This window comes from Hypanus sabinus, chromosome 28 (genome assembly GCF_030144855.1).
Source record: "Hypanus sabinus isolate sHypSab1 chromosome 28, sHypSab1.hap1, whole genome shotgun sequence".
Classification (NCBI taxonomy): Eukaryota; Metazoa; Chordata; class Chondrichthyes; order Myliobatiformes; family Dasyatidae; genus Hypanus; species Hypanus sabinus.
The window spans coordinates 31904591-31928825 of record NC_082733.1 but is presented as its reverse complement, the minus strand read 5'-3'; the positions used below and the strand labels follow the sequence as shown (position 1 = coordinate 31928825).

At 40.3% G+C, this 24235-nt stretch overlaps 1 protein-coding gene across 6 annotated transcripts in view; it reads right to left on the bottom strand.

The window, feature by feature from the left end:
- kif7 (kinesin family member 7) overlaps window positions 1–23958 on the bottom strand; it is a 49056-nt gene extending 25098 nt beyond the window's left edge. Inside the window, exons 1-8 of one of the 6 annotated variants that reach the window (XM_059952860.1) lie at window positions 23844–23958; window positions 20690–21094; window positions 15176–15376; window positions 13256–14172; window positions 12499–12645; window positions 5754–5990; window positions 3750–3946; window positions 848–969 (exon numbers count right to left, since the gene is read on the bottom strand). In XM_059952860.1, coding sequence (XP_059808843.1) covers window positions 848–969; window positions 3750–3946; window positions 5754–5990; window positions 12499–12645; window positions 13256–14172; window positions 15176–15376; window positions 20690–21017 — 2149 coding nt within the window. In that variant the 5' untranslated portion in view covers window positions 21018–21094; window positions 23844–23958. Of the gene's footprint in view, window positions 1–847; window positions 970–3749; window positions 3947–5753; window positions 5991–12498; window positions 12646–13255; window positions 14173–15175; window positions 15377–20689; window positions 21095–23289; window positions 23800–23843 lie in introns of those variants that run through there. The other 5 variants (XM_059952858.1, XM_059952855.1, XM_059952857.1 and 2 more) reach the window with 5 other exon arrangements.
- Window positions 23959–24235: the final 277 nt, after the last annotated feature.

Sequence of the window (24235 nt, the reverse complement as noted above, 5' to 3'; positions counted from 1 at the left end):
CATGCAGCCATGAGGACAGGACGGAGGCCAGTGACTGGTAATGAGGGTGAAGGCCATTGGCCAAAAGCATAATCAAGTAGGTGGTTTGCTATGGCCATGAGGTATAAACCACCCCACCCCCCAGAAATCCACGATAAATGATTGGGAGGTCAGCTGATGAGGCGAAAGGGAAGGAATGGAGACTGAAGCTTCCATCAGAAGCCTTGTAGAAATTTTAACACGGGCAAAGATAATGCACTTAAGAAAGTGCTTGGCTGCATTCCTGAATGCCACAAAATGACCCAGAAGTAAACGTTATTACACCAATACAGGAAGTTAAATGAAATAACTCTTGGGGAAAAAATAGAACTGCAGGGTCATCAAGCTGAACCCTTTACTAGTCCTCCTCTCTCCACAGATAATGCTGGGCCTTTGCTGTATCTGTCCAGCATTGATTTTATCTCAGATTCACAAGCTCTAACAACACTTTTGCTATCTATATGCGTAACCTGACTGTGGTACTGTGATGGAACTGTCAGAAAACCCATTGATCTCATCTCACCCACAGACAGAGAAATAGTTTGTGAGTTTCAGCAATAAGAAAATGCTTTCAATCCCACAGTTTACCAACTATCCAAGTATATCATTGTGCCGATTTCAAGCAGTTTTCTTCTGACAAATCTATCATGGCGTAAGTGTTTTGATATACAAACTGGCTTTTGATAACAACGGCGATGGGATAAAACCCCAGCTTCATAAAAAGAGAGAAGCTATTTGGAAATAACACAAGTATCAAGGCCAGCTCCATGAAACATACTGTTTGCTGCACTGACTGTTGGTTAGTAACCAGACGACGAGAGGTACATACACTTCATTATTTGAGAACTGCTCAGGTCACTGTGCCCATGGTGTATGAAACCGTTTCTACCTTTCACCATGCTGTTCATTCCAGGAACATCTCGTTTAGTCCAGGTCCGATTGATTTGCCGTCTGTTACAGACAAACAATTAATTTCAGAATATCAGAACAATACAAAACCTTTACAAGCATTTTTATTGATCTGCACAATATTACACAGAGCAACACAAGGATATGCATTTCCAGGTTCCCTGATAGGTTATTGATTTCTTTGGCATTAATTTTTAAACCTGAATGAATTTATGTTGTAATAACAAAAGTCCAATCCTATGAGGATTTCTTTTTTAGTGTAAACCTTCTGCCCTGTGTATTACATCATTATTTCTCCAGATCTTCCCTCCTCTTCTGAAGTCAATGGATCTTGCTGTAGTCCAGGTCTCTTAGATGCTTGTTCTCCTCAGGTAAGTTGGGCTTCAGGATATCACTCATGGTAAATATAGAGGAGGGTGGGGAATTTTTAAACTCTATTTCACAATGTGGTCTTGTCTTGTCCATACTGCACCAACCGCTGCCACTGGGCTGTAAATGTGCAGGAGTAGTGTGTGGTTAAGTGCCTTGCACACACGCTGCCTCGGCTGAGGCTCAAACTAACGACCCTCAGATCGCTAGCCCAAAGCCTTAACAACTTGACCACACATATTATGGGAATGTGTGAAGAACTTGTGTGTCTGTATAAAATGGAGTGCAACAATGGGCTTTAATCTGCTTAGACTACAAACCTAATTCAAAAAAAAATCCAAGCAAAGACTATCAGATTGTTTCAGTTGATAGACCATTCAGTAGATAGATAGATAGATAGATACTTTATTGATCCCAAAGGAAATTACAGTGTGAAAATAGCATTACGAGTGCACAGATATACAAAAATAGAAGAGAATTAAGAAAGAATAAAAAATAAGTTACCTCAAACCGTCTAACAGGAGGGGGATATCACTTCCCCGGCTATAGGTTGACTCATTTTTGAGCCTAATGGCTGAGGGTAAGAAATGACCTCATATAGATAGATAATTTATTGATCCCAAAGAAAATTACAGTGTCACCGTAACAATACAAGTGCACAGGTATAAATATTATAAGTAGAAAGAATAAAAAATAAGTTTGCAAGAGGGGGTTATCACTTCCCCAGCTATGGGTTGACTCATTATAATGCCTAATGGTCCAGGGTAAAAATGACCTCATATAACACTCTTTGAAGCAGCGCAGATGTCTTAGTCTATTATTAAAAGTGCTCCTGTGTTTAGGCTAAGTGGCATATTCAAGGTGAAGAAACATTGTCCAGAATTGCCAGGATTTTTCATAGGGTCCTTTGTTCTACCCCAGCCTCCAGTTTGTCTAGATTGACTCCTATAACAGAGCCAGCCTTTCTAATCAGTTCATTGAGCCTGCTGGCATCACTATAGTGCATGGATAAGCTTTCATTTACTCATGCAGGGTCAAGGTTCGGTTTACTGTCATTTGTATGCACAGGTGCTATGATAAAACCATCACAGGCTCACAGCATCAAATACATTCATTTGAAAAACATAAATATAAAATCATAAAAGAAAGAACACAAAAAATTGCTCATTGTACTGCAAAGTGGTCATAGTATTGCTAATAATAAGGCAGTAATTTGTGTTGCAAACAAGAGAAAATCTGCACATGTTGGAAATTTTCAAAGTAACACACCTACAAGTCTCGGCCCGAAGTGTCAACTCTTTTCCATAGAGGCTGCCTGGCCTGCTGAGTTCTTCCAGCATTTAGTGATTTATGTTGTGCAGTTTGGTTAAAGAACTGAATGGATGAAAGGAAGTAACTGTTCTTGAACTTCGTGGTATGGGGCATCAGACTTCTGTCCTTCTGCCCTATGGTACCTACAAGAAGGTGGGATGGGCTAGATGGGAATGTGCTTTGATAACGGAGGTTGCCTTCTTGTGTCAGCGTCTCATGCAAATGGTAGGGAAGTGTATGTGCCAGTGACATGGCTTGAATGTGATTGAAGCAAAAACAGAAAATGCCAGACATTTTTATGGTAGTTGAATGAGACATCAAGGGGAAGTTCCTGGTGTGAAATTAAAAGACAAATCTACATTTTTGACTATCAAAAATAATTGTCTTAAAATCATATCTTAAGTATAGCATTCAAACGTAGGATTGTTAGCACCAACATGTCAGCATCTAATAAATGTAATAAATAAGATGTAATAAATTTCAGAGGAATTGCTTTATTCATTAGTTTTTTCATAACCATCTCCCTTGGATTAGATTGACAATCAACCAGGAACAAACATATCAAAGTAAAGAGTAGCACCAGGGAGACAACCTGTTTAAATAAAGTTACTAATAAAAAGGCACAAGAAAAACAGAAATTGAAAAAAATACATTTGATTTCCCCTGTGTGAAGACTGAATAAAATTTTATAAAGTATTACTGTTATAGCAGATGCTTTGGAATTCAAAGGTCTATACAAGCCAAGATTGGAACAGTACTTCGCAACTGAAGTTCATAATGTATTATTGTGTATTGCTTGTATTATCTCTTATTATATGTTTAATAACTCTTGATTTATTTATTTATCAATATAGCATGAGGACAGGCCCTTCCAGACCAGTGAGCCTGTGCCCCCAATCAATCTTCTAATCTGAACTCCTTTGGAACATGGAAGGAAACCCACGTGGTTACAGGGAGAACATTCAAACTCTTTATAGACAGTGGGAATTGAACCTTGGTGACTGGCGCTATAATAACCGTGTCACCTCACAGATTGAATGTTGACCACTTCCCATTGCATGACAACATTCTATGTTATAAATTCTATCAATGACTTTAAGGAGTAGGAATACAGCTCTTCTGTGACTATCAATATACCTTACCTGGTTTTTCCTTTACTCCTGCTGCTCTCAGTTTCCTCTGATTCCTCATCAGATCGCAACACTGTTGATTCATTGAAGTCTCCCGTGATGTGTCTGTGAACCACAGAATGCTCACCTGGTAGGCTCCTTTGCAAATGGTGACTGCAATCACAAAATCTGGCACCTGAATACTCCAAGGAAGAAGCATTTACATCAGTCTAAAAGAAGACAGAGAAGAATATGACAAAAATGCAAATTAACAACATGATCTTGATCTTCCATCAACTGGTGACAGAAGGCAGAACTACAATATGAAATCTTCCCTTACTAGGTACAATTTCCACAAGCAGCAATTGGTCTATTATAATACAAAGTAACAGGAACTGCTCATATCAAGTGGGTAAATGTACAGTCTCCAATGTTACTCAGTTATCTGAGTCAGAATACTGACACAAGAAAGCAACATCCATCATCAAGGACACCAATCACCATCCAGGCCGTGCTCTTTTCTTCCAGTTGACATCAGTTAGAAAGTACAGGTGCATCAGGACCCACCCCACCAGGTTCAGGAAAAGTTGTTACCCCACCAACCTAAAAGGCTCTTGAACCAGAGGGGATAACTTCACTCAAACCATCACTGCACTGTTCCCATAACCTATGAAATCACTTCCAAGAACTCTTCATCTCATGTTCTCAATATTTATTGCTTATTAATTTATTATTTCCTTTATTCTTTTTGTATTTGCATGGTTTGTTGCCTTTTGCACATTGGTTGGAACAGTCTTTAAATGATTCTATGTGCTTCTATTGTGAATGCCCACAAGAAAATGAATCTCAGGGGTGTATATGGTGACATATATGTACTTTGATAATAAACTTACTTTGAACTTAAAATTATCTTATCTCAACCATGGTGACAATAGGAAGGAAATCAAAACAAGCTCAAAATCAGGTAATTTAGATAAATTAAAAAAATTAAAAATTGGGCTTACTGTAACCACTGGCAAAATAATCTGTCAGCTCTTGCCACATCAGCTGGTCAATACAATGAAGACCAAGAGACACCAGTGTCTGTGACCACGTTCTCAAAGTCTTTATTAGATTGTAAACACTAGTGAGAACAAAGCCCCTTCTCTGTTTAGTTGTAATATTAGTGGCTATATTTCGTTAGTATTTTGAGGAGATTTGGTATGTCTCCAAAGACACTGGCAAATTTCTATAGCTGTACCATGCAGAACACTCTAAATGACTCCATCATCATGTGGTCGGGGGTGAGGCTACGGCACAGGATCAAAATACCCTGCAGAAAGTTGTAAACTCCATCAGCTCCATCTTGGGCATTAGCCTCTCCAGCATCCTGGACATCTTCAAGGAACAATACCTCAAAAAAAAAATCCATTAATAAAGATCCCCATCACCTAGGACATGCTATCTTCTCATTGCTTCTGTCAGGGAAGAGGTACAGGAGCGTGAAGGTGCACACACAACAATTCAGAAACAGCTTCTTTCCCTCTGCCATCTGATTTCTGAATGGACATTGAACCCTTGAACACTACCTCTACTTTTTTACACTACTGATTTAATTTCACTTTTTAACACACACACACACACACACACACACACACACACACACACACACACACACACACACACACTATGCTATTGTCCATGTTATCTTTACATATCCCCAAATTGCTTTAAGTAGCTGTCAAAGCATGTGGGGAAAACATGGGTATTGTTTTAGTGTAGTGACTTTTTACTGTACTTATTACTTGTTTTCACTGGAATATTAGTCCTTTCTCTTCCCTATCTGGTGCTGCACATATGTAATATCTCATATAGAAGCCAGTTGTTCCAAAAACATACTATTTCTATTAAACTTCACCTCATGTTATTACTTTACATCTAAACCATCATGCAAACTTTTAACTCAGAGTTGAAAGTGTTAGCAACTGAACCATAACCACTGATGCAACAGAAGGGCAGTACATTTAACACATTTCACATTGGACAAGTCAGGCACACCTCTTTGGAAAGATTTCTTCCGGTTTCTTCGTTGAGAACATAGTTGCAAAGTGCTGCATTGAATCTGCAAGGATGTCCATTGTTTACAGGGGCGGTGTGAGGTCTACAGTTTAGGTCACTAAGGTGAAGACTTTCCAGCAATTCATCCATGGTCACCACAGTATGGCTCTCCTCTACCTGCTTCAGTCTGCTCTGCAATTCAACAATCTGGTCCTCCTGCTCTAGTAATGTTTCATTCTGGAAAAACAAAATTATGAAGAAACATGGCATCCATTTCTTTCTAAATCTTCTTTGATGTTTTAGAGCAAACAGCAAATTCTCCTGGATTCAACAAGGAACTTAAATGCTTTGCTTAAAGAGTGATCAGAATATGCAACCTGTTAGGGCCTGGCTAGTGAGATGCACTTAGAGTCCAAGATTCCAATCTAAGACAGTCCCATTTACCCGCACTCGGTCCACATCCCTCTAAACTTTTCCTATCCATGTACCTGTCCAAGCAGCTGTTAAAATGTTTTTAATTTACCTCCCTCAGCCACTTCCTCTACCAACTCATTCTACATACAGATCAACCTCAGAGAAAAAGTTGCCCTTGAGGTTCCGATTAAATCTCTTCCCTTTCCCACTAAACCCATGTCCTCTAGTTCTTTTTCTGGGGAAAAAGGCTGTGTGCATTCATCTAATCTATGCCCCTCATGATTTTATATGCCTCTAGAAGATCACACCTCACTTTCTACACTCCAATGGATAAAGTCACCCTCTCAGGGTGGAGGTGCAACACCTTATTTTCTGTCTGGATAGCCTCTAACCAGATGGCATGAATAACAATTTCTCCTTCCAGTAAAAAAAGTCTTTCCCACTTCCTTCTTCTTCGATTTCCTTTTACCTTTTACCTCTTCTCACCTGCCTATCACCTTCCCCTGGGTCCTTCTCCACTGTCTTCTCCTAACAGATTCTTTCTTCTCCAGCCCTTGTCCTTTCCTACCCTCCACCTATCATTTCCAGCTACCCCCCTTCCCCACCACTCATCACTTTTATTCCGGCGTCTTCCCCCTTCCTTTCCAGTCCTGAAGAAGGGTCTCAGCCTGAAATGTTGACTGTTCATTAATTTCCATGGATGCTGTCTGGCCTGCTGAATTCAACGAGCATTTTGTGTGTGCTGCTTTGTATTTCCAACATCTGCAGAATTTCTCATACTGTATTTAGAAGTTCCAATCTGCTCAACTTCTCTCCTAACTCAGTCCCTCAAGCTCCTGTTACATCCCTGTTAATCTCATCTTCCCTTAAATTTAGTTTTAGGAGATGTTGGATATGTACATGAAAAAGAAATAGAGGAGTGTGTTGAAAGCTTGGGGTGAAAATTTGGATGAGGCTCAACATCAGCAAAGTAGTTGAACCAAAAGACAAAGAACATAATGCAATCCCAGACAGGTAAGCTCCACAGGCTCTGCTTTCAAGTCAAGTTTATTATCACTTAAATACATAAATGTATATAAAGTATATAACCACAGAATATATACAGAAACGAGACAATGTTTCTGTGAACTAGGGTGTAAAGCACTGGAGTACATAATACACACAATAACTTACGAAGGTCAGGATAAAATCTCAGATGAATCCCACATAAGTAACAAACTAAAGTGCATTAATATTAAATATCGTAAGGTATGGAACAGGTCAACCAGAGACACTTCAAATATGATGCAGGCGGGAGTTCAGAAGTCTAATGGCCTGGGGGAAGAAACCATTTCTCATCCTAAACTTTCTCATTTATATGCATCAGTCTCATGCCTGATGGTAGAAAGCCAAAGAGGACACTGGATAGATGGGTGGGATGCTTCATAATACTCAGGGCCTTGCGTTCGCAGCACTCCTGATAAATGTCCCTGATGGATGGTAGGAAGACCCCTATGATCCTCTCAGCTGTCCTCCATAGTGATGAACCTTAAAAATGCCTTTCATGATTTCTTTTCTTTATCATGTTGCTAAAGGCATTAGTTCATATTGGTATATAAATCTCAAAGATCTATCTGGCATCTCATCTATGTGAGAGTTTGACAGAATAATAAATAACCCCTTTGGCTATTCAGTCTATCCCAAACAACAAATGCCCATTTTACACTAGGCCAACTGAAATCATTCATTTAATGTTGAGCAGTAGAGTTCCTCAGCCTTTTGAGTCAATGTTGCGAGCACAGGATCTATCACAGGACAGTCTGCGAGATAGAAGATGACTCAATGCCATCTTTTTGTACAGCTAGAAACTGGCCACACAAATCACTAAAGAGATGGAATCCAGGACTGAGGCCCTGAATCAGGTGTATAGTGACTCCGCAGGAATGAAACCAAAAGAAATTCTCTCCATATTCCCAGTTCCACCAAGCTGACGTGCTGTTCAACACCTCCCCCCATTAACCCCGCCTACCAACCCTCTCCCCCAGCACCACTGCTTACACAGCACCCAGAGCAGTGCCACTTCAGATACATACAATCGGTCTATGTACAGTTACTTGGACACTGAGGTTAATTCCATAGGGTGTGATTTGCTATGTTAAGGTAAGTTGTTATTGTTGATGACCTTAATAAAGGCCTGAGTAATAATATTTTCTGCTTTTCTGTTGTGCTGGGGTTGTAAATCTGTGTTGCACAACCTGTCCTGAAAATGAATTATGGAAGTATGTAATGGTTGCTGTATTACAGCTGTCACCTTGGAAACATTCACTGTCTATGTAAATACTTCTGAATTGAGAATATATGCATGTTGCTTTTAATTAATCCAAGAATACACCTTCATTAGCATAGCCACTTTATAAAGTACAGTTTAAGAATGACAAATGTTTTAAAGGTCACAAATAAGAGAAATTCTGCAGATGCTGGAAATCCTAGCAACACACAGAGATGCTGGAGCAAGGTCGGGCAGCATCTGCGGAAAGGACTGGAGAAAAAAAAGTTGAGTAGATTTGAAAGGTGGGCGGGGGGGGGGGGAAGAGAAATGCCAGGTGATAGGTGAAACTTGGATGGGGAGGCATGAAGCAAAGAGTTAGGAAGTTGATTGGTGAAAGAGGCAGAAGGCTGTGGAGGAAAGATAAAAGGAGGGAGAGGAGCTCAGAGGAAGCCGATGGGTGAACAAGGAGATAACGTGAGAGAGGGACAAGGGGATGGGAAATGGGGCAAGCAAGGATGGGAAATGGTAAAGGTGGGAGGGGGGCATTACATGAAGCTTGAGGAAATCAATGTTCATGCCATCAGGTTGGAGGCTACCCAAATGGATATAAGATGTTGTTCCTTCAACAAGTGTGGCCTTATCCCAATAGTGGAGGAGGCCATGAATGGATATATCGGAATGGGAACTGGAAGTGGAATTAAAATGGGTGGCTACCAGGAGATCCCGCTTGTTCTGGCGGACAGAGCGTAAATGCTTGGCGAAGTGGTCTCCCAATCTACGTTGGGTCTGACAGATACACGAGGGGCCACACCGGGAGCACTGGACACAGTATACGACCCCAACAAACTCACAGGTGAAGTGCCACCTCACCTGGATGGACTGTTTGTGGCCCTGAATGGTAGTGAAGGAGGAGGTGTAGGGGCAGGTGTAGCACTTGTTCTGCTTGCAAGGATAAGTGCCAGGAGGGAGATCAGTGGGAAGTGCCACCCTAAAAGACAAAGACCATACTGGAGAAGGTTTCATGCTAGGAGATAGGATTAATTAATGATTGCATAAAGAAGACAACCCTCTATGGGGGCATTCATAAAATGATTGAATTTTATATTTCACTGAAAGAAAGAAGAATGGGTTTAAGATTAGTATTTCAAACTTACATAGGAGCAATTATGATGAAACATTCTAATGAGAAACAAAAATATCAAAGATTTTACTGCCATCAGCAAGCAGAAAATTAAAGGCCAGGTAACTTAACATCTGACCAAGGGAAAATGTTAAATGCATTTATTAAAGACACTACAGCTGGAGATCAGTTAAAGTCAATGTGGTTTTGTGAAAGAGAAATTATACCTGATCAATGTCTTTGGACAAGTAACATGTGCTGTAGATAAAGGGAAACTGGTAGATGATTTATATTTAGATTTCCAGAAGGCATTTGTTACAGAGCCATACCAAACTTTATTGTAGGAAGTAAGAGTTCAAAGTGAAGGGGATAACATACTGGTGTGCAGAACATTGGCTGGCTGGCAGGAAACAGAGTGTTGACATAATTGGGTCCTTTTCAGCTGGTAAGATATAACAAGTGGTTTATGACGGGGACTGGTGCTGGGGTCTCAATGCTTTACAAATTGCACTTATCTCAGATTCCAGTACCAAAAGAATAATTGTAAAATTTACAATGACAAACAGGAAGGTGGGATGGTAAGTTCCAAAGAAGATGTAAGGCAGCTACTGAGGATACAGATAAATGAATGGGAAACAAACTAACAAAAGGAGCTTAATACAGGAAAATGCAAAATTGTCCATTTAGCAGGAAAATATAAAAAACATACATCATCTAAATGGCGAAAGTTCAGCAATGCAGAGATCCAGATTTCTCATGCATGTTTCAAAAAAGGAAAATATAGGGAAAGCTAACAGAAAGAACAAAAAGCTAACACCCGCCAAAAGCAGAACTTCCCAGTGGCCAAAATTTTAATTCCAATTCCCATTCCTGTTCCGAAATGTTGGTACACAGCCTCCTCTTGTGCCACAATGAGGCCACCCTCAGGTTGAAGGAGTAACACCTTATATTCTGTCTGGGTAGCTTCCAATCTGAAGGCACAAATATTGATTTCTCCTTCTGGTAAAAATAATTCCTCCCGCTCTTCTTCTATTCCCACTCTGGTCTCTTCTCATCTGCCAATCACCACGACATGGGTCCCCTCCTCCTTCCCTTTCTTCTATGGTCCACTCTCCTCTCTAGCCCTTTACTTTTCCTACCCACCTGTTTCACCCATCATCTTCCAGCTATCCTCCTTTCCCTCCCACCCACCTTTTTATTCTGGTATCTTCCCCCTTCCTCTCCTGTCTTGAAAAAGAGACTTGGCCTGAAATGTTGACTGTTTATTCATTTCTACAGATGCAGCCTGACCTGCTGAGTTTCTTCAGCGTTTTGTGTGTGAAGCTAACAGACTAGTACAGCTTATCATGAAGGAATACAAAAATAGAGCAGTTATACTTCAGTGACAATAGACTATGTCTGAGGTACTCTGTACAGCATTGGTTTTATTTAAGTAGTTCAGAAATTTACAAGACTGATACCTGGAATAAGCAGATTTATTGGTAATTTTGTGGGAAAGTTTAAATAGGCCACATTGGTATATGCTGGTATTTGAAAGAGCAAGTGGAGATGAATGAATTATGTAAGATCTGAGGGACTCTGATAGGGTGAAAGAAAAGAGGATTTTCTTCTTGTGGGAGAATTTAGAACCTGGGGTTACTGTCTAAAAATAAAGGGTCACCCATTTTTCTCTGAGGATCACAAAGCGTTGGGAACTCTTCTGTCAAGAATGGTGAACAAAGAGTTTCTGGATATTTTTAAGGCAGATTTAGAGATTTTTGATAAGGAAGTGGGTGAAAGGTTAACAGGAAAGGCAGCATTGTGGAGCGGAGGTTATAATTAGATAAGCCACGAATGGCAGAGCAGGCTTGGTCCTGCAACTAATCTGCATCTCATTCAGCCATGGTGGAAAAGGCCAGTGAGATGGCCCAGGCTCCTGCTCCTGAGGCAAAATCATGTAAAATAAGCTACAGCAGTTCACTGGTGTGTTAACAGGAATTGAAGGACGTGATTACCATAAGACATCAGAGAAAATAGAGCATTCTCTGGAGCACAGAAAGGGGCCCTGAGGACAGATAATATTCAAAATTGTGAAAACATTAAGCAGGTTACATGGAAGAAAAGGACACAAACATATTAATAAAGGAACCCTTTTAGAAAGTTGAGACAAAAAATACTGTAACAATTGAATATGGTCTTTTTTTTTATAATCAGAGCATTTAAGAGAATATCTGAAGAAAAATATACAAAATGAAAGGGAAAGTGAATAAGATTAGAATAGATAACCATGGAGCAGAACAGATATTTCAATCTGATTTCATATTTAAAGCCTTTACAGTATTTATGTGCTTTGATACTAACACATCAACTTAATAAATCAAAAACTGCTAGAATAGTCCATCAATAAAATCAGCTTCTTACAGGAGAAAGGCTTATCAATTGGTCAATCCAACCTGGTCCTACATGAAAGGGCAGTAAATTACAAAGATGTCATGCAACCAAATCTACCACATGAAAACTAATAAAGGGAAGAACACAGCATATCAATAAAAGTTCAATAGCAGTGTTGCACAAAATAGCGGTGCAACGATGCGTGTCTAGACAGAAATTGTGTTAGTCTTTAAAGGTGTATTTCACGATGTTCCTGGTCAAATTTCTGAAGTGAATGACTGACTCAAGGTTTGTTGTCGTGATTCAACCAATAAATCACGATGCATAAAATGGAAAACATGATCTAATTTCTAAACTGCTGTGTACTTAAATCAATGCATTCAATAAATAGTTGAATTGGACAATAATCCATCATGGACTCTGAATTCAGCAAATAATTAATATACATTTATCAAACCTGGCTTTTCAAATGATGACAGAACTGATTTACCTTGAGTTTGTTTGCAGAAGTGGTTAACCCACTGTATCTGCTGTTCCTGATTTCCTGCAAGCTATTGAGGTCTGTTATGAAACATACTTGTATTGTTCCTCACCTGCTGCTTAAACCGTTCCATAGCATCTTCGAGAGCGGCAAGGAAATCTCGGTTCTCTTCCTCCAGTCTCAGAACCTGTGCCTTCAGTTTTGGAACAAGCTGCTTCTGCTCTTCTCTGGGTCCACTAGCAAAATGAGATGTACCCTGCTAGAAAGAAACAAAGACTAAAATATCATAACAGACATCTACTATAGATACACTGACTCAATCATTTACAATATGCTTACCACTCCATTTACAATATGGACAAAACAATCTCAAGAGTTAAGTTTTACCTAAAATGTATTTGAATTCAGCACTTGGCTTCCAAACTTATGCATATACAATCAGGTTACAGCCAGAACCTTATTTTTATTTAGGTTTCCGATGTAAAAAATGTAAGACCATAAGACACAGGAGCATTCATCCCATTAAGTCTGCTCCACCATGTCATCATGGCTGATTTATTAACCCTCTCAACCCCATTCTCCTGACTCCTCCCTGTAATCTTTGATGCCCTTAGATTCCATCAACCTCCTCTTTAGATATGCCTGTCTTTGCCACCACAGCAGTCTATAGCAATGAGTATCACAGATACATCATTTTATGGCTAATTGTGGAAATACTCTGCAGATCAGACAGTTTGGAAACTCAAGAGAAGAGCCAATGTTTCTTCTTTCTCAACCAGAATATTTTAACTAAGTACACAAAATATTTATGCTCACTATTAATATCAGCTTACACTGTTTTATAAAACTGCTCAGAGTTACATTTGTACCTTGGACACATCTTGAGTCTTGGATTCATCTGTAGATGTACATTCAATACCGCTATCCAGCCCAGAGGCAGTGGACAACTCGCTGCGTGTCTCCTCCACAGTGGTTATCCACTCTTTTAATTTTAGCACCTGATCTACTGTTAGGTTCCTCTCTTGTTGCAACTCCATAAAGATACGGTATGCAGCGTCAGTACAGGACCGGTAGTGGGAGCTCTCTGCCTGGAGCCGAGCTAAATTTTCCTCTGTCAAGTGTTTGAAGCACTTGGTTGATGCTGCGTGCTGACTGCGCTTCAAAGCCTCATGCAGGGTCTTGATTTGCAGTTCCAGCTCATTGTTCCGGTCCACCTCCTTCTTGCAATTTATCACAACCTGGTTCTTAATGTTCTGCGCCCTTTTTGCATAATTTAAAGAGGTTAAATTCTCATCAAAGTTTAAGGAAGAGGGGCTGATACAGGCGATCATGACAGTCTTTGCATTCCCGCCAAGTGAATCTTTCAAGATCCTGGTAATCTTGGAATCTCGATAAGGAATATGAGAACCTTTTCGTTTTGGATCACCCAGGACACTGATGACATTTCCCAAGGCCAACAATCCACTATTAATCTGAATGGATTCTTTCAAGCGTTCACCGGTATTGCCAGTCTTAATAATTCGCTCTGAGCCTGCCAGATCCACGAAGTGGAACTTAGAGGTTATCACCTGCGTTGAACTAAATGGATCTCCAGCAGCAGCTGCAAGTCGTGTGATACGACCAATTCCTCGCCTCTGCTCCATCGTTATGGTAAAGATGGTGTGGGAACGGCTGGAACGTGTGTTGATCTGTGTGGCACTGGTGTGCTTAGTCGTGTTACCAATCTCCAGCAGGCTCAGAGCCTCATCCAGACCTTCCACTTCACATTCCTTGACACCACAAAGCACTAAAAACAACATACGTGTCAACAAGTCAATGAAAAGATAAATCAAAAGAGCACCGCTTGCTGGAATGAACATAGCAGTGAATAATAAAAGCAAAACTGTCTGCTGTACTGCAATTACCCTGCTTAACTACAGCAACAAAGAACTACTGGGGGAATTCAGCGGGTTAGGCAGCCTCCATAACGGGAAATGTATAATTGATATTCTTCTCTTCTTCTTCATCTAAAATGGATTTGTCTTGGGATTGACCCATTTAGATGTGTAAACAGTGAAATACCAAATTTCTACCAACAGACTTAGCTCCAGAGAAGGGCAGTGGGGGAATGAAAACACAGATCTGTCCAAAGATCTGGCAAAAGGTCAAATAAGGCTTAGAAAGTGTCTGTGTTGATTTGATAAAAGGAAATGGCTGTGAACGATCTGAAAAAATATTTGTGACTTGTATGTTTTGTGCGTTTTAATTTATTTTAAAAAGGAGAAAGTACAGGATTCATATAAATGCTTGAGGGTCAGCTGTGAACTTGATGAGTCAGGCTGTTTCTATTATGGATGACTTGGTTTATACTAGTATTTAAAACTTAAATATATTAATCAAGTTTATGGATTCATTAAAGATGGATTTTTAATATTTGTGAATGATAAAGCTTATTTATAGACAGCTGTACATATAGGAATCAAAATTAAGATGGCCATTAGCTTTTTCCTTTTTATGGGTGAGGATGGCTCAAGCCTTATTCAGTGTTCTTTCAGCATAATTTAGCCTTTCTAAAAAGGGTTTTATAGAAGAAGGATCTCTAGCTTTCACTTATGATCCTAACTGGAGAATTACTTCGGATAAGTCTGGATTATGTTTGCAACATAGTCAAGTGGCTAGCATAGCCAACTTGCTTCTTGTAACATCAGCTCCAAACCTGCTCCAAATTCCCTTTATAGATTTTGCCTTCCTCCTGAATTTAAAAGAAGATCTGTTTAATCGCACCCTTTACTGAATATGAGCTCACGCACCTGTATTTCCTTTGTCATCCTCCCGAGTGCGTATGTCTTTGCTTGCAGTTTCTACCTCCAGCAGGTCTTTGAACTCTTCTTTGTACACTTCAAGGTACGACACCCTAACAGTGTGATCCACTGCATCGTTCTCATCAATCAGCTTAAATATCTCAGCTAAAGCACGGGGAATTATCCCTTGATCATCTTCCGTCACAGAAGCTGGAGCGAAAGAATATAGATTCATATTTAATTCCTTATCTTTCAGTGACTATCTCTATAAAATAAAAGCGCTTAGGAATATGCCACTAGATCCAACAAAAACTTATTCCTTTTTTATACGACTAACTTTGTCTACCTATTTTCTCACCATTCCTTCCTCTAAACCATTGCTGTTATATTTCTTTTATGCCTTCTGAAGTAAGCCAGTAATCTGCTCAATCCAGGGACTAGAAAAAGACAAGCTCTACCAGCCTAGCCAAATACATTCCATGGATGAATAAATTAAAATACTGAAATTCTGTGCAGCACAGAATCATAAAAGTTAGCACCAGCTGTCTGTAAGGAGATTGTACGTTATCCTCATGACCATGTGGGTTTCCTCTGGGAGCTCTGGTTTCCTCCCACACTCCACAGTTGTACAGATTAACAGGGTAATCAGGCACATGGATGTAATTGAGGAGAGCTTGAGCCCAAAATGAAAAAATAATATTTAGGTGCAGTGTTCCATTGTTTTAAAATCTGAGAATAATTTCACTTTCCCATGAAAAGCAAAGAATATCAGAAGTGCTCCAAGAGCTGGAAACTTTGTACCAGAGTGTAGAATCATGACCTGATGTAAGCTTGATAATTTTGAACAAACCTCAACACGAAGAAAATCAAAGGTGCTGCCAAAGTGAGTGCAGATTAAGACTAACAACAGAACACAGTCTGTAATTACTAGATGAATGTATAAAATTTCTTATTTTTTTACTATGTATATCAACCTCTGCACCCTGTTTTATCAAATGCCTATTTCAGCAGCCTTCTATCAATATGGTGGTCCTACAGACTCAAAGGAATTCAAAAACTTTAGAATATACCAGTAATTACTCCCAGAAGTAATATTTGTCTGAATATTACTAATGCAATAACAATTTATTCGCAATATGAAATTTAAATTATGCAGTAATTTTCCATCAATACACGGCAAATTAAAAGGTTAACTAACAATGGTTGGTCTTTCATTACTTCTGACTGCTCAGATCAAAACTCGTTTTCAAGGATTTAATTACAATATTAGCTAGATTAAATGTGGAATTGAAATACCTCCTGAATGATAATTTTTCAAAACTCCTTAGATTCTGGAATAGTTCCTGAGGATTGGAGGGTGTCTAATGTAACCCCACTTTTTAAAAAAGGAGGGAGAGAGAAACCGGGGAATTATAGACCAGTTAGTCTGACATTGGTGGTGAGGAAAATGCTAGAGTCGGTTATCAAAGATGTGATAACAGCACATTTGGAAAGAGGTGAAATCATCAGACAAAGTCAGCATGGATTTGTGAAAGGAAAATCATGTCTGACAAATCTTATAGAATTTTTTGAAGATGTAACTAGTAGAGTGGATAGGGGAGAGCCAGTGGATGTGGTATATTTAGATTTTCAAAAGGCTTTTGACAAGGTCCCACACAGGGGATTAGTATGCAAACTTAAAGCACACGGTATTGGGGGTATGGTATTGACATGGATAGAGAATTGGTTGGCAGACAGGAAGCAAAGAGTGTGAGTAAATGGGACCTTTTCAGAATGGCAGGCAGTGACTAGTGGGGTACCGCAAGGCTCAGTACTGGGACCCCAGTTGTTTACAATATAGATTAATGATTTAGACGAGGGAATTAAATATAGCATCTCCAAGTTTGTGGATGACACGAAGCTGGGCGGCGGTGTTAGCTGTGAGGAGGATGCTTAGAGGACTTGGAAAATTCATGGCAGATGCAATTTAATGTGGATAAATGTGAGGTTATCCACTTTGGTTGCAAGAACAGGAAAACAGATTATTATCTGAACGGTGGCCGACTAGGAAAAGGGGAGATGCAACGAGACCTGGGTGTCATTGTACACCCGTCATTGAAGGTGGGCATGCAGGTAGAGCAGTCGGTGAAAAAGGTAAATGGTACGTTGGCATTCATAGCAAAAGGATTTGAGTACAGGAGCAGGGAGGTTCTACTGCAGTTGTACAAGGCCTTGGTGAGACCGCACCTAGAACATTGTGTGCAGTTTTGGTCCCCTAATCTGAGGAAAGACATTCTTGCCATAGAGGGAGTACAAAGAAGGTTCACCAGATAGATTCCTGGGATGGCAGGACGTTCATATGAAGAAAGACTGTATTGACTAGGCTTATACTCGCTGGAATTTAGAAGATTGAGGGGGGATCTTATTGAAACGTATAAACTTCTAAAGGGATTGGACAGGCTAGATGCAGGAAGATTGATTCCAATGCTGGGGAAGTCCAGAACAAGGGGTCACAGTTTAAGGATAAAGGGGAAGCCTTTTAGGACCAAGATGAGGAAAAACTTCTTCACACAGAGAGTGGTGAATCTGTGGAATTCTCTGCCACAGGAAACAGTTGAGACCGGTTCATTGACTATATTTAAGAGGAAGTTAGATATGGCCCTTGTGGCTAAAGGGATCAGGGGGTATGGAGAGAAAGCAGGTACAGGGTTCTGAGTTGGATGATCAGCCATGATCATACTGAGTAGGGGTGCAGGCTCGAAGGGCCGAATGGCCTACTCCTGCACCTATTTTCTATGTTTTTATGTTTCTATGTGCATTGTCTGAAGTGAAAGCTACTGAACTAGAAGTGGAATCGTGATCTTTATCTAAAGATTATTAGACACACATCTCTCACTTCATTCTCATAACAACACACTTCTGGGAGTCTGAAAAAAAATCTGAAGTGATACAGCAATGAAGACAAAACAAAAAAGAAGCATTTAAACTATGGAAAGAATAGAGAAGTCTCAGACTAGGGTAATCATTAGATCATAATATATAAAACACAGTTTGTCAACATGCAGCAAGTCCCTAAAAGTTTACAACTGTGTGATGGTGTTTAATGTGAAAGAAGAGCTGAAAATTCTGTCAGAAACTTTGGCATTGGCTGGAGTCATTAGGTTAAGTAACTATTAAGGCTTTCTGTACAACACAGATGGGTAATATGTGAGCAATCATTGACATTTTGACTACTACCTGAACAGTTCCATTAATTTGTAGGTTCACCTTCAATACAATGAATTTAATCTGAACTCGTACCATACCAAGCTTACATTTTGCTTTCAAGTCATTGAACACAGCAACAGAGAAACAGACCCTCCTGCCCATCTAATCCGTATCAGGCTGGTCTTCTGCATAGTCCCATCTACACATGCACCTGGACCATAGCCCAATATACCATAAGGCCATATGATATGGGCTAATTGTTCCTATTTGGCCCATCGAGTCTGCACTGCCATTTCATCATAGCTGATCCATTTCCCTCTCAGCCCCAATCTCCTGCCTTCTCCCTGTTACTCTTCATGCTCTAATTAAGAACCTATTAGCCTCTGCCTTAAATATACCCAATAACGTGTCCTCCTCAGCCGCTTGTGGCAACAAATTCCACAAATTCACTACCCTCTGGCTAAAGAAATTCCTCCTCATCTCTGTTCTAAATGGACAACCTTCTATTCTGAATCTGTGTACTCTGGTCCTAGACTCTCCCACCAGAGGAAACATCCTCTCCACTGAGGTCTTTCAACATTCAACGGGATCCCCCCTCATTCTTCTGAATTCCAGTGAATATAGCCCCAGAGCCATCAGACATTCCTCATATAAGCCTTTCAATCCCAGAATCATTTTCATGAACTCTCCTTTGAACCCGTCTCATCTTTGTACCTATCCAAACTTCTCTCAAATACTGTAATTGAACTTGCATCTACAACTTCAGCTGGTGGCTCATTCCACACCATGTTCTGAGTGAAGCCATTCTTCTCAGATTCCCCTTAAATATTTCAACTTTCACCCTAAAGCTATGACCGCTAGTTGCTGTCACCGGCAAGTATTTACCCTATCTACACCCATCATAATTTTCTATAAGCTCTCCCTCATTCTCCTGCACTCCACAGAATAAAATGCTAAACTAGTCAGCCTATCCCTATAACTCATGTCCTTAAGTCATGGTGACATCCTTGTAAATTTTCTCTGCACACTTTCAAGCTTATTGATATCTCTTCTTAAGGTAGGTGACCAGAACTGCATAAAATACTCTAAAATTGCTTTGTTCAGAGAAATTGATTTTTTTTTAAACAAAAGGAACAAGAAACTTAACATTTACACTCAGTCGCCACAGTTACACCTGCTCATTAATGTAAATATCTAATTCGCTAATCACGTGGCAGGAACTAAGTGCATAAAGCATGCAGACACAGTCAAGAGGTTCAACTGTAGTTCAGAACAAACATCAGAATGGGAAGGAAATGTGATCTATATGATTGACTGTGAAATGATTGTTGCTGCCTGACAGGATACACTGGGTATCTCAGAAACTGCTATTTTGGAATTTTCGTGCACAAGTCTTTAGCATTTACAGAGAATAGTGCAAAAAAAAAAATTCAGTAAGCGGCAGTTCTGTGGGCAAAAATGCCTTGCGAACGAGAGAGATCAGAAGAGAATGGGTAGACTGAATTAAGCTTACAGGAGGGCAACAGTAACTCAAATAACTGCATGTTACAACAGTGGTGTGCTAAAGAATATCTCTGGATGCACAACACATTGAATCCTGAAGCGGATGGGCTTCAGTAGCAGAAGACAATGAACATACAGAAATACACACTGTCCACTTTATCAAGTACCTTTTTACCTAATAAAAATGGTCACTGAATGTATATAGTGACTCGGGTGTCTGGAGCAGTTCACAAGTAATAAGGCATTTTCAAGTGCAGACTCTTATAAAGTAGGAAAATGTCCAATTCAAGTACGAAAAGCCTCCAAAAATAGCACCGAGAGTATTGCCAGATAATCAGGAATTATACTATAGAGACTAAATTTACATGGCAGAGACTAGGGCAGCATGGTAGTGAAGTGGTTAGCACAATGCATTACAATATCAGCGACCAGGGTTCAATTCCCAACACTGCCTGTAAAGAGTTTGTACACTCTCAACATAACCACGTGGGTTTCCTCCTGGTTTCCTCCCACAGTCCAAAGATGTACCAGTTGGTAGGTTCATTGGTCATTGTAAATTGTCCTGTGATTAGGCTCAGATTATATCGGGGTATTGCTGGGTGGCACAGCTCACGGGCCAGGAAGGATCTGTTCCATGCTACATCTCTCTCAATCAATCAATAAATATATATATTGTATCATTTCAAGTAGATAATAGCAATGAATGAGGTTTAAATACAGCACCCTTTCAATTTATGTAGCTCAGCATCCTAACTTGCATGCAAATAAACCAATTTTTTTTAGTGGAGAACTATTGAGCTTCAATGAATCAAATCCTACTTTTGTGTAACTTACATATGTAAGATTCCCCAATGGTATATGTTTTGCCTGATCCCGTCTGTCCATAGGCAAACACAGTGGCATTAAAACCCTCAAAGAAAGCTTCCACAAGAGGCTCCACACAGCTCTTGTACACTTCTTCCTGGCTGGAGATCTGGTCAAAGATCATGTCAAATTGAAAGTGTCGACTGTGCCCCAGGGTAAGCTGTTGCGAGTTAAAGTCAACATGGACACACGACTGATGTCCATGCAGTACTTCCTTGGGCAGCAGTGGTCTTACCCGAACTGCTACCTTAACTGCTGTTTCTTCAGTCTTTGTGGAGCCACTTGATTTTGGAGGCATATCTAGAGCCTGAAGCTTCTACTTTAAGTGGTGAGCTCTCCAAACATTCGAATGCCTGGTAACATTGAGCTGGTGCACTGTGGAAGAGAAAGAACATTAATTTCCATGACAGCATTCCTCCCCACCCCAAACAAAATAACCAACCACAAATTTATACTTCATGAATTCATCATTTTACTCCAAATCCCAAGGAAGACACAGTAAGATATTCTTTAGTTTTGAGGAATGGGAAGTGATCTCATTGATATACATACAATTCTAGTAGCACTTGACAAGATAGAGGCATGACATAGAAAATGATGGAGGAACTCAGCAAGTCAGGTAGCATCTACGGAGGGGAATAAACAATCAACATTATGGGCCAAGACCTTTCATCAAGACAGCCTCAGCCCAAAATGTCAATTGCCTATCCCCCTCTATAGATGTGCTTGACCTGCTAAGTTCCTCTAGCATTTCGTGTGTGTTGCTCTGGATTTCCAACAAACACAGAATTTTGTGTTTTTAAGACTGAGGCAAAGACATTTCCCCTGGCTGGAGCATCAATGACAAGTCTCAGAATTGAGGACTGAAGTGAGTACAAATTTCTTTACTTGGAGGGAAGTAAATCTTTTGAATTCTCTATTCAAGAGAGATTTGGAGGCTTAGTTACAGGATATATTCAAAAAGATTGATAGCCATCTTAGTTATTAAGGATGTTCATAAAAGTCAACCATAATCTTACTGCATTACTCAGCAAGTATAAGGGGTCAAGCAGCGTACACTGGCTATTGTGTTTTCCATGCAAGGGTAGAATTTGAAAACAATTCAGGGCACTGAATTTCATTAGAATTATTTTAGCCATTTCTTCATCTATTTTTAGAGCTGTCAACAGTAGCCACTGCTGGAGAAAATGTTGCAGGTTTTCCACTGTAAAGACATTTTGAAGGACTTGCACAGTCTCCTCAAATAAAATAAGGTTGCATTCAGGATATTACCCAAGACTGGATCAGAACAAAAATGGAAGTAAATGGTTCTTTACCACAAACAAGGATTAAATCACCCTTTTGCTTGAAGAGATTAGAATTCAAACCATTGTTTATAAATAACAACGAGCCTGGGATTATTTTCAGAATTTAGTGGCTATTGGAACATAGTTCTTAAAGAAAATTACCATCTTCCATGAGATCACCAGCATTAGAGTACAAATGTGGAATGTCAGCTGATAAAAATATGATTATGAAAATAGAAGGAATATTCAACCAAAATGATCCACAATTTAATGATTTTAATGTGCCTAATAAATTAGCTCATAAAATTAATGAAATTACAGAGCAAAATGTGATTCATTGCCATGTAAATTGCCAAAATGTTGCAGTAAAAGCCGATACATACTGTAAGTGTCAAGACAAAAAACTAATCCAAAACACAACCAAAAAGTCCAGGCAGACCCATTGTTTCTGCTTGCTCCTGCCCCACTGAACTCATTTCTGCCTATCTCGACTGTTTTATCTCCCCTTATTCAATCCCTTCCCACCTATATCCGTGATATTTCCATGCTTTACATCTCTTCAAGGATTTCAAGTTCCCTGGCCCCCACCGCCTTATTTTCACCATGGACGACCAGTCCCTATATACCTCTATCCCCCACCAGGAAGGTCTCCAAGCTCACCGTTTCCTCCTGGATTCCAGACCCAGCCAGTCACCTTCTACCACCACTCTTCTCTGTCTTGCGAAATTAGTCCTCACCCATAACAATTTCTCCTACTACCTCCTCCCATAGATGCTGTCTGGCCTGCTGAGTTCTGCCAGCATTTTGAGTTTTTATTTATTTCCAGCATCTGCAGATTCATTCACGTTGCCTTCAAAAACAATTGCCTCCAGCCTGCAACTGCCACAGGGTTGTTATACTTGCCCGACACACTCGCCGATCCAATGAAATGATTGCTCCAGAGTCGAATTTCTTAGTTCGATCCTTTATTAGTAATTAGCAAGCATACAATCTTAAAGCAATATTAAGTGGTCAGCAAAGCTAAGACCTCCACTGGTCCCAAGCTAAAAAATGATATGAAATAGGCAAGAATACGTAACGTATTCCCTTTGCTTTTACCACACCCCCACTCATGTGACTAGTTACTATAATAAATGCACAACGTGGCTCCTACAGTAAGGAATGACTGAAGTTGTGAAAGAATACTAGTTCAAATTATTTCACTGTGACCATTCATTTGTAAATCATGCTAAGTAAGCATACCCCCACCTCACTTATTATTCATGAAGGTGTTAGGCTTGTTACCTGGAGGCAGCTTTGTAGTACCAACTACCCTCCAGAAGGAATTGATGACAATTGCTCAGGTTGATAAATGCTACTGGCCTTCACAATTATATTCAACCCTTCACACAAGATCCAGCAGCAATAGTCAAACGGGTATTTTATGATCAGAAACAGCACAGCGAAGACCTGAAATGGTACTGGAGGCTAAATGACATTGGAGGAAAAGGCAGGGCTGATGAGTCGGTGGAGGAGGCAATGTATTAAGGCAGAAAGAGGGAAGGCGATGAAATGAGAGGGAATCTTAGTTTAGTGATAATGGGTAACTGGAGCAATGGAGAAAATGAGGCTAGAGCAGGGAAAGCAGAGGAGAACCGGGCAGGTAAAGGTGAGGAGGGTGAGGCCCTGGGGGAATTGGTAGGGTAAAGGGAAGAATGCGGCAGGGGAAGTGGGAGCGGGATGAGGGGGTTGGTGATGTGAAGGGAGCCGGGCAACTAAGATGCGGCCTCAGCTCACGATTACAACCCGCCGCACGGACTCAAAGGAGAGGAAGCGCCCGGACGTAAAGCACCACTGACCGGCAGAGGTCGAGGCACCACACACCAGTATCCGTACACACGCTCCAGGCTGCGGCCACAGCGGCAGGAAGAGGCCCGGCGTCCCGGAAACACGTCACCGGGAGCAGGAGGAGAATCCCGGGGTGAGGAGAGGGGAAGGGTCCGGAGTTTGACCGTGAGGCACTATAACCCTTCCATTGCTTGCACCTGTGAGTTTCAAATACACGGCTTTAAAGTTCATTGGCAATGGCAAAGTTTACTCCGTGTTCCTTCAGAAGAAGAAACACCCATCGTATTATTCAGGATAATTATCATGTCTCATTCAATGTGTCACTATCAGAGTGTCTGATGCACAAAGATGTAATTTCAGAGCGGTGCTCAGGTCTGTCAGTCATAAGCTATCTTATTAAGTA